We start from the raw sequence: 17,591 nt of genomic DNA on the forward strand, positions 1-17,591 counted from the left end.
AACAGGCGGGTGGACCAATGGTATAGAATAGAGGACACAGAGACTAATCCACAAAGTTACAACTATCTTATATTTGATAAAGGGGCTAAAAGCATGCAATGGAGGAAGGATAGCATCTTCAATAAATGGTGTTGGGAAAACTGGAAATCCATATGCAACAAAATGAAACTGAATCCCTTTCTCTCGCCATGCACAAAAGTTAACTCAAAATGGATCAAGGAGCTTGATATCAAACCAGAGACTCTGCGTCTGATAGAAGAAAAAGTTGGCTCCGATCTACAGATTGTGGGGTCGGGCTCCAAATTCCTTAATAGGACACCCATAGCACAAGAGTTAACAACAAGAATCAACAAATGGGACTTAATTAAACTTAAAAGTTTTTTCTCAGCAAGAGAAACAATAAGAGAGGTAAATAGGGAGCCTACATCCTGGGAACAAATTTTTACTCCTCACACTTCAGATAGAGCCCTAATATCCAGAGTATACAAAGAACTCAAAAAAATAGACAATAAGATAACAAATAACCCAATCAACAAATGGGCCAAGGACCTGAACAGACACTTCTCAGAGGAGGATATACAATCAATCAACAAGTACATGAAAAAATGCTCACCATCTCTAGTAGTCAGAGAAATGCAAATCAAAACCACCCTAAGATACCATTTCACTCCAGTAAGATTGGCAGCCACTATGAAGTCAAACAACAACAAGTGCTGGCGAGGATGTGGGGAAAAGGGTACACTTGTACATTGCTGGTGGGAATGCAATTGGTGCGGCCAATTTGGAAAGCAGTTTGGAGATATCTTGGAAAGCTGGGAATGGAACCACCATTTGACCCTGCTATTGCCCTTCTCGGACTATTCCCTGAAGACCTTAAAAGAGCATGCTACAGGGATACTGCCACATCGATGTTCATAGCAGCACAATTCACGATAGCAAGATTGTGGAACGAACCTAGATGCCCTTCAATTGATGAATGGATAAAAAAAAGTGGCATCTATACACAATGGAGTACTATGCAGCAATAAAAATGACAAAATCATAGAATTTGCAGGGAAATGGACAGCACTAGAGCAGATTATGCTCAGTGAAGCTAGCCAATCCCTAAAAAACAAATGCCAAATGTCTTCTTTGATATAATGAGAGCAAATATGAACAGAGCAGGGAGGAAGAGTAGGAAGAAAAGAGTAACATTAATCAGTGACATGAGATGGGAGGGAAAGGGAGAGATGAGGAAAATTGCATGGAAATGAAGGGAGACCCTCATTGCTATACAAAATTACATATAAGAGGTTGGGAAGGGAATGGGAAAATAAACAAGGAGAGAAATGAATTACAGTAGATGTAATTACAGTAATTACAGTAGATGATGGGGGATAGTAGGGGATAGGAAAGGTAGCAGAATACAACAATTACTAAAAAGGCAGTATGTAAAATTATGGATGTGTAACCGACGTGATTCTGCAATCTGCATTTGGGGTAAAATTGGGGGTTCATAACCCACTTCAATCTAATGTATGTAGTATGATATGTCAAGAGCTTTGTAAAGGGGCTGGGGATGTGGCTCAAGCGGTAGCGCGCTCGCCTGGCATGTGTGCGGCCTGGGTTCGATCCTCAGCACCACATACCAACAAAGATGTTGTGTCCGCCGAGAACTAAAAAAAAATGAATATTAAAAATTCTCTCAAAAAAAAAAAGAGCTTTGTAAAGTTGTGAACAACCAATTAAAAAAAAAAAGAAAAAAAATAAAATAAAATATAGTGACTTACTTACCTGACAAGTCCTAAGTACTATCGCACTTATATCTGTTACTTAGCTATATTTAAGGTTTTTTTCCATATGCTCTTATAAAGTAGATTTTTATCCAATATAAATACATAAAAATGCTGAAATTATATTTTCTTGCATTCAAAAAGAAAATAAAACACAATGCTTCATGAAGGAAATTCTTTTCACAGTCAATGCCAGCAAAAATAAAACTTTCTTTCCCTCTCTAAAATGTTTACTTAGAGTTGAAGAAAAAGATTACCATTGCCTCACTGGTTATCAGAAAAAATAATCTACTTCTGGAGAAAGGATACACATTGCCTGCCAAGGAAGCAGAATTTGGCTGTTGTACAAACTGGACAATCACTCGTAGGGTCTTCCCATCAAATGCTGTCATCTCTTCTCAGATTTCATTCCCCTTAAATTCTTTATAGAAGTCAACACAATAGATTCAACTGTATATGAACATTTCTTCTCCCTCCCTTGGCTTTTAGGGCATGATCCTACCACAGAAAGTTTTCTTCTTTGCTTTTGTAAATAGTCCTCCCAGCTTGCTTCCAGCCCAGTCCTGCTCTCACCCATGTAGAGTGCACTGGTACTTTCATCCTCTCCCTTCAGTATAATCTTGGTGTGGATGACTTCCACAGGAAGCTTCTAGCTCTGCCTAATTCCAGATTTCTAACTTCTGTTTATAGAAAATGACTTTCCCCCACTTAAAACTAGCTATTCCTTAAGCACTTCAGATTTAACAAATTCAAATTCCAGACCAAATTCACCCCTTTCTTATTTGCTTCCAACTCTTCTCCTTCTTTTGTATTCTCTGTCTGGGTTTCTGACTTGATATTATCACCTCCTCAGTTCTTTAGACTGAGCACTTGAACATCATCTTGGTTCTTATCTTCCCATTTCACTATCTATATCTAATTATGTACCCAAACTCCATTGATTTGTCCTCCAGATCCGTCGTCAGTACCTCTTGTTTAGAAGTTGTCATGATATCTTGAGTAGTCTCTTTGCTTTCAGTCATCCCACATCTTGTTACCTCTTCTTGAAAAAGTTTCAATTGGCTACCCCTTGCACACGAGGAAATAAATATTATATTATTTGAAATTTTAGCTTCTCTATAATCTAAAATCAATTATTTTATTGCCTTCCCTACCTATTCCCCATTATTCCTCTTTCAAGAAACCAGCCTAATGATGAAATTAATCTTTCATTTATTTCTTCCCCTGCCCTTCATCCAGAGGCACCCATGGTACTTATCATACTTTGCTCTTTGTCAGAAATATGTGTGTATGTCGTTTGCAGGTAGCAAGTCCCTGGAGAGTTTGTTCTTACTGCCTCACTGTGCTCACCACAGCATCTATCGTATAATAACCGTCTATAGATATTTGTTGAATATAAACTAGTTGTAGACAACCCTTGCTTCTGCTCACACAATCAATTCAAGGATGAGCCTGGGTAAAGCTATGCAGTAAGGCTTCTGTAACTCTCTACCTTTTTCTTCTGCTCTCCTTCCTTTCACTCAGTGTCCTCCTATCCACTTTTGCTGATGTAGGCCTCTTACTGGTGTGTCTTTTGTGCAACTAAAAACTTCCAGACCTTTCCCTTCCCAGTCTCTTACCCAACCCTACATAACCCTGGGATTACCTTAAATTCCAGCCTCTTCACTTTAAAGACCAAAAAACTAAGGCCTGAAAAGGTGACATGCATTCCCTAAGATCATGAGACTGGTTAATGGCAGACCTGAGACAACCTGACTCCAATCAAGTTCATTGTTCTTTCTGACACACTTTTTTTTTTTTTTTTGTAATTTTTACTTTTTGGTTTCTTTTTTTTATTATTATTTGTTTTAATTAGTTTTAATGACAGTACAATGACCTTGACATATCATACATTTGAATCAGATGGGATATAATGTCTCATTTTTCTGAGTGTACAGGTTGCACAATCATATTGGTCATCAGTCCCATATATACACACCGTAATGATAATGTCTGTTTCAATCTATTTGCTGTCTATCCTGCAGCGCAAAGTCTTTGGCCTCAGGCTGCTGTTAAGGATTTTCAAGAAACTGCTGCTAATTGTCCTTAGTAAACACTTTCTCTTCAGAGCCACCAAATTATAGTAATAGATTGTAGGGGAAATTCATATTAGCACTTGGACACTTCATGTTATTATTTTGGTCAAAGCACTTTTCTGAGATCCTGAGCTCATATCTCATAGAGACACTGTCTATGTTGGGACATGTAAGGCCTGTGCTTTCTTAAGACCGTGGGATTGGTGATATTCACTGTCTGACACAATCTTTCCACACTCCACAGAAACCATGGCAGCAGAACTCCAAGGCATCCTCCTGCAGCTTTATAACTTTGTGGGGAAAGAGTTCGGTTCATGAATGTGTTGTAATTTCTGTGAAGGTTATCTAAAGTTTTTAAAAACATTCAATGAATAAACCTTTTCAACATCACGTGGAAGGAAGTCAGAGACTTCACTATTGAAATTGAGCCAACACAGTAATGAAATTCAATGACTGCCACACAGGAGATAGATGAGGCATATATATGTCTTGGTACAGAACAAAGGCCAGCTGAACCAACCAAGGGCAGTTACTTCCATAAAATGCATTTACCTGTATAGTAATCTGAGTGGTTTTTCAAGGAATGGCACTTTATTCTTCCACAAAGTGTCATATATTCTTTATTTGTCCAATAAGGCTGCAAATCTAAATTTAAATTTTATTTTAGTTTGGTGTTGGTGCTGGATTTAAGGAGATAATCTTTTCAGAACTGGATTGTTATATTGAGTGATGACCAAAAGAAGCATTGCATTTTTTTCAGATGGAAAAAGGGACCACTGGAAGTTGCCTTTTCTACAAGTTTTGCTTAAGAATTATAGGTCCCTGACACTTAATTATATATAAGGAACTGATCCTTGTTAACCTGACAACATAGAAATCATCTATCCTATTTTGTTAGCATCATTCTATTCGAGAAGCAGGGATTAATGGACTAAGAAAAGAACCCGGGCACTCAATTATAGTTGTTACATTAGGACAAAGTGTGTATCAGGCCTGACAAAAATGAATGCTCTGGACCTGATCTATGTGCCTTTCAATTTTCCTGTTTCATTTTCTTTCACAAAAAGTTAATGACCTTGCTAGGTTTCCTTTGGGAGTGCCTAGAGTTCTTTACTCTTTAGAAAAATAAACAGACTTCAGCATTCTTCTCGCAGGCACTTAGATAAATTTCTTTATTTAAAAAATTGGGATAAGTGGGCCTCCAGTTGTGGCTCAGTGGTAGAGTGCTTTCCAATTAGCATGTGAGAAGCCCTAGGCTGGATCCTCAGCAATGCAAAAAGAGAAGAAAAAAAAGTTGTGATAAGGAGCTGAAGGTATAGCTCAGCAGTAGAGCACTGTCTAGCACAGTTGAGGGCCTGGGTTTGATCCCTAGCATCAATAATAATAATAATAATAATAATAAATAAAAAATTGGGATAATACACTCTTTCAAAATGGTATTTGTGACTATCTAATTGGACAATGTGTGGAAAAGTACTTTAGAAAAAAAAGTGCTTACATAGCCCTGTAATCCCAGCAACTCCAACTTGGGAGGTGCAACTTTAAAGCCCACCTCAACAATTTAGCAAGGCCCTAAGCAACTTGGCCAGACCCTATCTCAAAAAAAAAGAAAAAAAATTAAAAAGAAAACAAAGGGCTTTGTGGCCAGGCACCATGGTGCATGCCTATAATCTCAGCTACTCAGGAAGCTGAGGCAGGAGGGTTGCAAGTTTAAGGCAGCCAGGAGCAATTGAGTGAGATCGTTTCAAAAGGGAGTGGGGAACTAGGAATTTAGCTCAGTGGTAAAGCTCCCTTGGGTTCAATCTCCAGTACAGCAACAAAAAAAATTCTATTTAATTTATGTACACATTTTATTCCCTCAGCAAGTATCTATTAAGCATTTACTATGTGCCAGGTCCCATACTAAATACTGTGTATATAAAATGGAGTTAAATGAGATGCCAGATTCCTTGTAATGTTCTCTTCTAGCAATTTGTACTTCTTTCCCTCCTAGCATTTTCACAATTTCCGTTAAATTGTTCAGTAATTAATTGCTTACTGTCTACGTCAATGGCTACAATTTCAGCTTTACAGGGACAGGTACTTATTTCTTTTTTGTTCCAACATCGCCTAGCATAAATGGCGAAGAAAAGATTAACAAATATTTGTTGAATGGATGAATGGATGATGGAAACACTAAGAGTATAACACAGTATAACCGGTACTAGATTGGGCTTGCCTAGTACTGTGGGCATTTATAGTAGGAACATTTAAAAATCAGACTCGGAGCTTATTTCCATAAGAAAAATCAATCTTTTCAAAATACGGTACTGCACATAGCCTTATTTTATTCCCCCCGTATCTGCTCCTAGCTTAAAGCACATTTTACTCTCTGTGACATATCACGATCATGTCAATAATAGGCCAACATTAATACTGGCTGAATGGCTCAAAGGCCTAAGCAAAGTCCAATTAAATCAACTGTGGCTAAAAGCCAGAATGAATGAAAGGGCTCACTTGCCCGCGCAGAAGTGGCACTGAAATTTTGCCCCCAGCGCACACTTTGACATCCGACTCCGCGGCTGCCCCTCTGGTCACGTGGCTTGGGCCGCTCCTTGCCCCTCGCCTGGGCAATCCTGCGCATGCGCGGCGCTCTGGGGCGGCAGCTCCAAGTGCGCTGACAGCTTCCGGTTTGTTTTCCCCGCCTCCTGCGTGGCTAGAGCTTTTGGGGTTTGGCGGTGGCCGTGGTGGGGTAGCGAGGCAGGGCGTGGTGAGGTAAGGTGAGTCCCCAAGCGGGGTTCCCCGCAGTCATGGCCTGCTCCATTGTTCAGTTCTGCTACTTCCAGGACCTCCAGGCCGCCCGGGACTTCCTCTTTCCTCACCTGCGGGAGGAGACCCCCACCGGCGCCGTACGGAGGGACCCTAGTAAGTGCCCCTAACTTCGCAGCTTTCTTCCCCGCCGCCGGGGCCCGTGTTTGTCGGGGGCGGGTCCCCTACCCGCCCGACGCCGCCTGCCCTGCCCTCTGGGCCCCCAGTTCCCGGTGTCTCCGGTCTTCCTGCTGGGACGACCCCTTGCCCGCCTTGTCGGAAAGCCTGGTCCGCCCCGAGCGTCGGCGTTCGTCTCCCTTCTTCCCCGGCTTTTCTTCTCAGCCTCTCTGCTTTCTGTCCAAAAATTGCGTCTTGTTTCCACTCGCCTTTGCCTGTCACCGCTTCCCCACCCCCTCCTTCCCATTTCTAGCTTTCTCTCCAAGGATTTCCATTTCTCCCTCCCTCCATCCCCGTGTCCCCTGTTCCATACTACTTGCTCCGTGATTGCGTCCTCCCCATTTCTTGCCACATGTCAGCCCTCTACCCTGGTATGGTGCCAACGCCCACTTTTCTCCGTCCCTGGGACTGTGGCCTTTGCCACGTCCCCATCTAGAAGTGTTTATCTTCCCCCACACTCTTCCTTCTTCTTCCGCCCTTTTCTCCTTCACGTTTAGACCATAAATGACTGATTGACAAGTAAAAGACTCATAAGGTTGGTGAGTAAACTTCTTAAAAATAAAAAAAATAACCTGTTAGGAAGCGAGCGAGAGTCTACACCAAGAACTAAAATTACAGTGACATGGCCAAGAAAAGCTAATTTCCTTTATTGAGGCGAGAAGCTTTGCATCTGTTATTATCATCAAACAGTGTTAATAAGCCCTTCCCCATGCAGTATGAAATCCTAAGGCTGGGTTATTAGATACTATATAGTTTCCTCAGAATTTCCTACATTTCTCCTTTTGAAAGGATGCGTTCTGTGTTTATTGATTTTTGTTTGTTTAGTTTTGCCTTTCCTTTAGAAAGCACGTTATTAAGCACGTGTTGTCAGTTTGTGCTATACTGGAATGATAATATAAGGTCCACTAAAAATACTATTTTCAAAATTTAGAAGGTAGCAAATCAGAAGTATATATAAATGAATATTTACTCTGTGCCAATCATGGGTGCTACAAACCAATTAAGATTGGTGGTTTCTGACTTCTAGAAGCTTATGGTTTATTGGGAAATACAAGTAGCTCCCATACAGAGTGTTTGAGAATATGAGACACTCCCTTGAAGTGGTGATACTTAAACCTATCTTTGAAGTAGTATGTGAAGGAATAAGAGGTAATAATAACATGTGCAGAGGAAGGAGGACTGAAATGGCATGCTGTTTAGATAATTAAGAAAAGCTGAATGGATGGATGTAGAGGAGGATGTGAGAGGAAGAATGGATGTAGAGGAGGATGTGAGAGGAAGAATGGATGTAGAGGAGGATGTGAGGAAGAATGGATGTAGAGGAGGATGTGCGAGGAAGAATGGGAGGAATGAAGCTGTCATACTGATAAGCTAAATCAAGAAGACTTGGGAAAGTTATTAGATGCTTGTGAAAGACTAAGTGTAGAAATTACATGGTCAGATTTGTACTTAATGTAATCAGCATATCCTGTTGAATACCTGTAATATGCTCTGGCAGCAGTATGGAGGAGAGAGAAGAAGTTTGGAGGTTGTTCCGGTAATGCAAGCAAGAAGTCATGTGAGCTTAAACTAAGCCTTGACAGAATTTGAGAGGAAGGATATAATAGGATGAAGGAGGTGGGATCTGCAGGAACTTATGAGTGTTTGACAACAGGGATTGTAGTTGGTCAGAGGGATTTTAGGATGCCTTTGACTTCGGCAGGGGTAGGGGTGTGTAAAAGAGAATGAAGGCATTTTAATTTCAGTATTACTAGCAGAAATGTTAATTTAGTCTCAAGGATTATGTATATTGTGAAATGAACTGAGTACTAAAGATGTAACCTTAGAGGAATATTTAAGAGTCAGAAGTTACTGAGAAGGTGTAGCAAAGAGGAAAAACAGGTGACAGTAATGCTCCAGAAGCTGAGGAAAGAGCATTTGATGCAGGTGAATAGTACTCAGCAGTTTGCAAACATAGCAGAGGTCAGATAAGAATAGAAAAGCCCTGCTGGGCATGGTGGCACACACCTCTGATCTCAGAGATTGAAGCAGGAAGATCACACACTTGAGGCCAGCCTCAGCAACTTAGTGAGACCCTATCTCAAAAAAAAAAAAAAAAAAAAAAAAAAAAGAACCAGGATGTAGCTCAGTGGTAAATCCCTAGTATCAAAAAGAAAAAGCGCTTAATGGTTTTGAGAAAATGAAGATAACAGGGACCTTAGGAGAGTTTCAGTGGAATAGTACGGTCAGATAGCATATTTACAAGATGTTGAGTTAAAACTGAAGTAGACTGTTCGATTTGGTTGTGAGGGATAATTGATACAGGGTTATAGACAGGGCATGTAAAGAAAAGGAACACATCTCTAATCCACTGTGGCCCCCCTGACGCAGGCCTCCGTTTTTTCTCAACCTGAGTCATGGTATCTGTCTTCTAACAGATCTTCCCAATTCCATTCTTGGCTTCTTCTGATTACTTTACAACAGTAATAAGAGCTTTTAAGACATAGTTTAGATTGCAGCATTCCCCTCTTTATAACCCTCTATGGCTTTTGATTTCATTTAACATAAAATCTACAGTTCTTACCTGGCTTATGGGCCCTTAAGGCTCTCCCTCCTGCCACTTCTTGGACTTCTCACTCCTCTCCCTTTGTATCTTATACTTCAGACACCCTTTGTTGTTAAACAAGCTAAACTCATTTGTGCTTGAGGCCTTTGTCCTTATTGTTTACTGTGTCCTGAATGCTCTTTGCAGATCTTTGTCTGCTAGTTGCATCTTGTCACTCAAATCCCAATTTAAATATCAGGTCCTGATGACAACATTTTCTGACCACCTGATCTAAAGCATTACTCAAAAACAACCTCTTACTCCTGTTTGTTATTCTCAGTCATGTCCTGTTTATTTTCATCACTATGTATGCTATCCAGAATAGTGACCTCTAGCCACATATGGATTTTGAGCCCTTGAAATGTGGCCAGTACAACTATGGAACTGAATTTTCAACTTTTCTTAATTTTAATTAATTTAAATAGACAAATGGGGCTAATGGCTATACTGTTGTATGGCAGAATTATAAACGCTGGAACACAGTCCCATATAGTTTAAATACCTGTCCAAATTACACAGTGAAGAGTAGGCACAGGATATGAATTCAATCCAGCCAGTTTAGGTTGTAATCATACCCTAACATCTAGATTAAATTTTACTATGTGTACAGGTTTACAACTAATTTAATTCATTACCCTTTTAAATCAAATTCTTAGGTTTAGGTAAGTATTGTGGCTATCATCAATTCATTCAGAATAAATAAAGAACTTCTGAACCAATGAGTACCTTTGTAAAACCTATATTTTAACCTATGTAAAAATAATGCTCTAATTTACAAATAAAAATCAGAAAAAATAACTTGTTTTTAGATAGTTTACTTGGAATTCTTGGAATGCTAGGGCAATGGAATTCTGTAATCATCTCTGTCCATTTTTATAAAGTGTCAGTTTTTGTAAAGAGCTTTCATTAAGAAAACCTGAACCTAAAATTTTAGTAGAGTGAAATTTTATGAAGTTAAAAAATTTCTTCAGTTAGAGATCATACTAAGAGGTAATCTGAAAATAAATAGGAATTTCAAGGAAGCTGAAACCTGAGTGTTCTTTAATTTCTTCATTCAGCTAATATTTACTGACTACTTGCTATGTACTAAGCACAAAATAAGTCTAAAAGTAAATAAAGTGGATCCCTCAAGGAGTTTTCAGCTAATGAAAGGAGATAAATATTGGAAAAAGAACAGAACAGTTAGAGGTGTTATACTGTGATTGGCACATGATGTGGAAGAATGAAAGAGTGTTGGTTCATTCTATACAGGAAACTCAGGAAAGTCTTCATACAAGAGATGATATTTGCATTATTAATAGCTTAATTGATGCCCTTCAAGAGGAGAAAAAATGATCAGACAAGGGATGTGATATAGCATGGTGTTCAGAAAACTGCTGATAATAAATGGTGGAGGGAGGGTCTGTATAGTAAGAACTAAAACTGAAGATGTCCTTGGAGGAGTTTAGATTTCACTCAGTAGCTGTCTTTAGATGGAAATAAAAGTACCTCTGGATTACATGGAAATTTTCCAGGGGTTACCTTGGGAACAGATGGTTTTAAGTGAATTATTTTCCCCATGTACCTATAAAAGTGCCTACTTTCTCACCTTGCCTTCTATTAAGATAGGTTCATCTCTCACACATTCCTAATCTTACTATTTATAGTAAGATACTCCACAGAACAAATTTTCAAATGATTTTTACTTTATGTGTTTAATAATTATCAAAATTTGTAATACATTTATGCTGTTTTCCTCAGTTATTTGCTCCTAATAATTATTAGAAAATTTCAATATTTAGAAGTATAATCACAAAAAGCTTTTTTCAATTCATATCCTTTCTTTCAAAGAAAGTTTTGGACTGATAAAAATCTATATTACATTAAAATACTCTGTTGGAAGAAGTAGAACACAAATAAGAATTCAAGGGGAAAAAGAACTTATAAAAACTGTTGAGAATATCATATTTCTTAAATTATGTTGGTGGGTATCATTTTCATATAGATTTAGAACCCAGTGGGGATTGGACTCAGGGGCACTCGACTACTGAGCCACATCCCCAGCTCTGCGTTGTATTTTATATAGAGACAGGGTCTTAATGAATTAATTAGTGCTTCACTTTTGCTGAGGCTGGCATTGAACTTGTGAGCCTCCTGTCTTAGCCTCCCAAGCCACTGGAATTATAGGATTGTGCCACCTCAAACAGCCTTACATATTCTTAAATATTAATCTCTTACTGGATGAATAGTTAGCAAATATTATCTCCCATTCTAGATTGTTCACTCTGTTGATGAACTAAACTAAAAAGCTTCTGCACACTTTGCTGTGCAGAAGCTTTTTAGTTTGATGTAATTCCATTTGTCCATTTTTGCTTTTGTTGCCAGTGCTTTTGGTGTGATATTCAAAAAAATCTTTGCCCAGATCAATGTCCTAAAGTATTTTCTGTTTTCTTCTAGTAGTTTTATTGTTCCCGATCTTTTATTTAAATATTTGATCCATTTGGAGTGACTTTCGTATATGGCATTTGTATAGGATTTTTTCTATTGTTTTATAAAAACTAATGCTATGCTTATATTTTGCAAATATTAGTCTATCATTTGTCTTGACTTTATTAATGGGACAGGTTTAAGACTTTATATAATCATATCTCAGTCTTTGCTTGTTGGCTTCTGTTTCATATCCTTTGAAAGGAGCGTTCCAATCCTAAACTTAGATGTTAAATTTTTTTTTTTTTTGGTGTGTGTGTGTGTGTGTGTGTGTGTGTGTGTGTGTTGTGAAAGTGTGAGAGCTGAGGTAGAATCCTATCCTTATTTTATTTTAAATGGATATGCAGTTGTTTTCACATAATTTATTAAATAATTCATCGTCTCCCTACTAATGTCAGCTTTTTAGTTTGATATAATCCCATTTGTCAAATTTTGCTTTTGCTACCATTACTATTTATTAAGTTCTCAGAAATGGTCGCTTCCATTTTTTGGACTTGCTTCTATTCCATTGATGTATTTGCCAGTTCCTATCCTAATAAAATATTAGGGACAGTCCCTGTCAAACTTCTCTTAATTTCAAAAGTGTCCTAGGGATATATTCTTACATATTTGTCTTCCAAGTGAACTTTAGAATTAATTTATTAAGTTTTTTTCTGGGGATCTATTATCTCAGGGCCTTACGTGTTCTTGGCAATTACCCCACTGTGGAGCTATACATCCAATCCCCTAATTTATTAAGTTCTAAAATAAAATAAAATTGAATTTATACTGAGATTTTGATGGGAATTTGTTTCCATGGGTTTGTTTGTGGTGCTGGGGATTCAACCCAGTGCCCCAGGCACTGTAACCACTGAGCCACAACCCCAGCCCAAATATTTGGGTATTTTTATTTATACCTCTTGTGTCCTTTAGCAATATTTTTTGCCTTTCATATAAATCTTGCACCTTTCTTTAATATGTCTGAGTGATTAGGTACTTTATTAAATTTATTGTTATGACTAGGATCTCTTTAAGTTTATTCTAAAATTTGTTATTTTGATATATTGGTCTGGGGCTCAGTGGTAAATCATTTGCCTAGTGTACACCCAGCTGTGGGTTCCATCCCCAGCGCACAAACAGTTCTTTACTTGGTATGAGGTAAATTCTGATATCTGTATATTTATATTTGATTCTTTTTAATCAAGTCTCTTGTTTCAAAAATTGTGATTAATTTCTTTTTTTATTTTCATTTTTTTTGTCTAAAAGTTATAGAAGAATAATTCTAAAATTTTCTAATAGCTCTTTTTAAATTGTTTTTAGATATACATGATGGTAGGGTGTTTTTTGACATATTATACATTCATGGGGTGCAATCCATTACAATTTTGATTCCATTCTGTGGTTAAACGTGATGTGGAGTTATACTGGTCATGTATTCATATGTGAGCATAGCAAAGTTAGTCCAATTCATTCTACTGTCTTTCTTATTCCCATCCCCTCTCTCTTCCCTTTAATCCCCTTTGTCTAATCCAATGAACTTCTATATTTCCCTTCCCTACCCTCCTTTGTTATATCAGAGAGAACATTAGACCTTTAGTTTTTTGGGGACTGGCTAATTTACCTAGCATGATATTTTCCAGTTCTCCATTTACTAGCAAATGCCATAATTTCATTTTTTTATAGCTGAGAAATATTCTATTGTGTATACATACCACATTTTCTTTATCCATTCATCTGTTGAAGGGCACCTAGGTTGGTTCCAAAGCTTGGCTATCGCGAATTCAGCTGCTATAAACATTGATGTGGCTGCATCACTGTGCTGATTTTGAGTCCTTTGGGTATAAGCTGAGGAGTGGGATAACTGGATCAAATGGTGGTTCCATTCCAGGTTTTCTAAGGAATTTCTATACTGCTTTCCAGAATGGTTGTACCAGTTTGCAATTACACCAGCAATGTATGAGTGAACCTCTTTTTCACATTCTCGCCAACATTTATTGCTCCTTGTGTTCTTGATAATTGCCATTCTGACTTGAGTGAAATGAAATCTCGGTGTAGTTTTGATTTGCATTTCTCTAATTGCTAGAGATGTTAAATATTTTTTTCATATATTTGTTGACCATTCATATTTCTTCTGTGAAGTATCTGTTCAGTTTTTTTCCCATTTATTGATTGGCTTATTTGGGTTTTTGGTGTTAACTTTTTTGAGTTCTTTATATATCCTGGAGATTAATGCTCTGAGATAAAGGTGGTAAAGCTTTTTGGTAGAGACTCTGTTTATGTACTTGTTCCCTTTCCTGTGAAGAATTTTTTAGTTGAATGCTATCACATTTATTGATTCTTGATTTTACTTCTTTTGCTTTAGGAGTCTTACTGAGGAAGTAGGTCCCTGAACTGTTATGAAGGAGAGTTGGACCTACTTTTTTTTCTAATATGCCGAGGGTCTCTGGTCTAATGCTGAGGTCCTTGATCCACTTTGAGTTGAATTTTGGGCAGGGTGAGATATAGGGGTTCAATTTCTATCTACTACTTATGGGTTTCCAGTTTACCCAGCCCCATTTGTTGAAGAAGCTATCTTTTCACCAATGTATGTTTATGGCCCCTTTGTCTAGTATGAGATAACTGTATTTATGTGGATATGTCTCTGTGTCTTTTGTTCCATTATTCTTTAATTCTATTTTTGTGCCAATACCATGCCATTTTTGTTACTATAGCTCTGTAGTATAAATTAGGTTCCAGTATTGTGATATCTCCTGCTTCACTTTTCTTACTGAGGATTGCTTTGGCTATTCTGGGCCTCTTATTTTTCTAAATGAATTTCATGACTGTTTTTTACTTTTTGTTGCTGATTGGTTTTTTGCTGTTTTAGAAAGTGTATGTGTTTCGGCTTTTTGGATGTTATGTAAAGGTTTGCTTTTTTGGAGGCCAGTAATCAATTTTGTGAATATTCTTTGAACATAAGAAAACACTATTTATTATAGGGGACATTGGTATTTTGTGTATAGCTTTATATTTCATATTTTCCTGAAGTATGGAAATGAATAAAGCAAGAATATTTCTCAGCTAACATATCACTGGGATTTGGAAGATTTTTGTCTTTAAATTAATATCACATGATGTGTGACATAATTAAATGTCACACATAGATATTTGATTATGTCATTTAAGTACTTGCATTTCCAATGTATAGTATTCAGATTGCTCCCAAAATACTTTCAAAAATATTTTTTGGAAAGGTAAATGATTGCTTTATATCTGAATTCATCTTTTCTTTACTCATTTTTAAAATAATAGTTCTTAAAACTATTTAGCACATTGAAAATAGTTTTTAAAGTTTAAAAAAAATCAGTATACAGTATAATGTTATAAGAAGGTACTTGTAATTTCAAAGAAGTTGGAAACAATACCTGCTACTAGATGGTTGATTAAAGTAATTATGCTAGTTGATATAGCAAAATAATAAGGAGTCATGCAAAATAATGACCTACATCTATATTAAGTGCACGGAATCCCTGTATTCTAGAATATGTGACTAACTTTTCCCACTAGTTTGCAGTTTTTTTTTTTATTGGTTGTTCACAACATTACAAAGCTCTTGACATATATTTCATACATAAGATTGAAGTGGGTTATGAACCCCCAGTTTTACCCCAAATGCAGATTGCAGAATCACGTCGGTTACACATCCACAATTTTACATAATGCCCTATTAGTAATTGTTGTATTCTGCTACCTTTCCTATCCCCTACTATCCCCCCTCCCCTCCCCTCCCATCTTCTCTCTCTACCCCATCTACTGTAATTCATTTCTCTCCTTGTTTATTTTCCCATTCCCCTCACAACCTCTTATATGTAATTTTGTATAGCAATGAGGGTCTCCCTTCATTTCCATGCAATTTCCCTTTTCTCTCCCTTTCCCTCCCATCTCATGTCTCTGTTTAATGTTAATCTTTTCTTCCTGCTCTTCCTCCCTGCTCTCTTCATAGTTGCTCTCATTATATCAAAGAAGACATTTGGTATTTGTTTTTTAGGGATTGGCTAGCTTAGTTTGCAGTTTTTGATAATATCGGGCTTGTGTTGTATTTGCCTATTATCTCTGTATATTGAATTGTGCCTGAGCTGGATGTATGTCCTTATTTTAGAAATGCTAACTGAAATGAAACACAATGATAAATATGCTGTCTTCATTTTTTCTTTATTACACATCCAAAATGTTTCAGGTTCCATGTGCTATTGTTAAAATTATCATGCTTTCTCAATGTGTACTTAAAACAAAAACAAAACTGTAAATAGCAAGTTTAGGCTAGTTTGGGTGCTGGGGAAGTAGCTTAGTAGTAGTGTGCTTTCCTAGCATGTACACCACACTGCAAAACAAAACATAAAGATGAGACTGGTATAGGAAGGATTTAATTTAAATATAATGAAAGAAATTAGCTTTCTCACAGGGAAAGTAGTTGAATATTAGGGTTAAGCAAAGAAGATGTAGAATTGGCTTCCTTGAAATATGCAGAAATTAGCTTTAGTTATCAATTTTATGGACATTTTTATTGCACATCCTTCTTGGCCTCAGCTAAGACTGCTCTAAAAAGTTCATAAAAATAAACATGCTCCCTTTGCCCCCAAAAAACTAAGAAATATTTATGAAACTCATGTTTCATAATGGCCCACCCTCCTTCACCTTATTAGACAGGCCTACCTTTTTTTCTGTTGCTTTGAATATTAAAAAAAATCAATAATATCTAAGTGTGAGACTAATAAAATTATGTAAGATATGTAAGTTCTTTTTAATATTCATTAAATATTATTTCCCTTTAGTCATTGACTTCCTTTGAAAAACAAATAGAATAAAACCTATGAAATTTTTTAAGATCTTCTGCAGGCCACAGGAAATCTATGTATTTGGATTTCTGTAGAATAAAACCTGAGTAAATAAGATTCAGTGATCTAAGACTGAATCAAATTTAAAAAAAAAAGGCATTTCTTTAGATCTATAGATGTGGTGCTAGGGGGAGTATTTGTTTTTATAAAAGTGGGTCTAAATATTTCTTAGTTTTTTGGGGGCAAAGGGAGCATGTTTATTTTTATGAACTTTTTAGAGCAGTCTTACCTGAGGCCAAGAAGGATGTGCTGTATTTCTGTTTTAAGATTAATTTTCAGCTCTGTCTTTGTATGAATTGGCTGTCAGGATATACATTTTTATGGTATGAGAAGTCATTTGAGAATGGAGTCATTAGAATCCTGGAATTGAAAAGACGTAGTCTGATTTAAACATGATGGTTTGAAAGAAATGAACCCCTGCTTATTGAAAATGGGATAACCAGGCTGGGGTTGTTGCTAGAAGAAGAGCGCTTGCCTAGCATGTGTGAGGAACTGGGTTCGATCCTCAGCACCACATAAAAATAAATAAATAAAATAAAGATATTGTGTCCATCTACAACTAAAATATATGTGTGTGTGTGTACAAACATGTGTGAGTGTGTGTGTATGTGTGTGTGTGTGTGTGTGTGTGTGTGTGTGTGTATATATATATATATAAATAAATGAGGGATTTTAAAAAAAGGGGAAATGGGATAACTTTTTTTCTTTAGTGTTTTTTTTTTTGGTTTGTTTTTGGTACCAGGGATTAAACCCAGGGGCATTCAAATTCTGAGCTACACCCCCAGTTCTTTTCTCATTGTTTATCCTGAGATAAAAAGTTGCTGAGACCTGTTTTGAACTCATAATCCACCTTCCTCAGCCCCCTGAGCTGCTGGGA

The 17,591-nt window shown here is 37.2% G+C and overlaps 1 protein-coding gene across 2 annotated transcripts in view; it reads left to right on the top strand.

Moving 5' to 3' along the window:
- The first annotated feature begins 6,473 nt into the window (after window positions 1-6,473).
- RAB3GAP2 (RAB3 GTPase activating non-catalytic protein subunit 2) overlaps window positions 6,474-17,591 on the top strand; it is a 113,128-nt gene continuing 102,010 nt past the window's right edge. For both annotated transcript variants that reach the window (XM_081299128.1, XM_081299129.1), the window contains exon 1: window positions 6,474-6,751. In XM_081299128.1, coding sequence (XP_081155254.1) covers window positions 6,637-6,751 — 115 coding nt within the window. In that variant the 5' untranslated portion in view covers window positions 6,474-6,636. The remainder of the gene's footprint in view (window positions 6,752-17,591) is intronic.

Source organism: Spermophilus citellus (assembly GCF_964194105.1).
Source record: "Spermophilus citellus genome assembly, chromosome: 6".
Taxonomy (NCBI): Eukaryota; Metazoa; Chordata; class Mammalia; order Rodentia; family Sciuridae; genus Spermophilus; species Spermophilus citellus.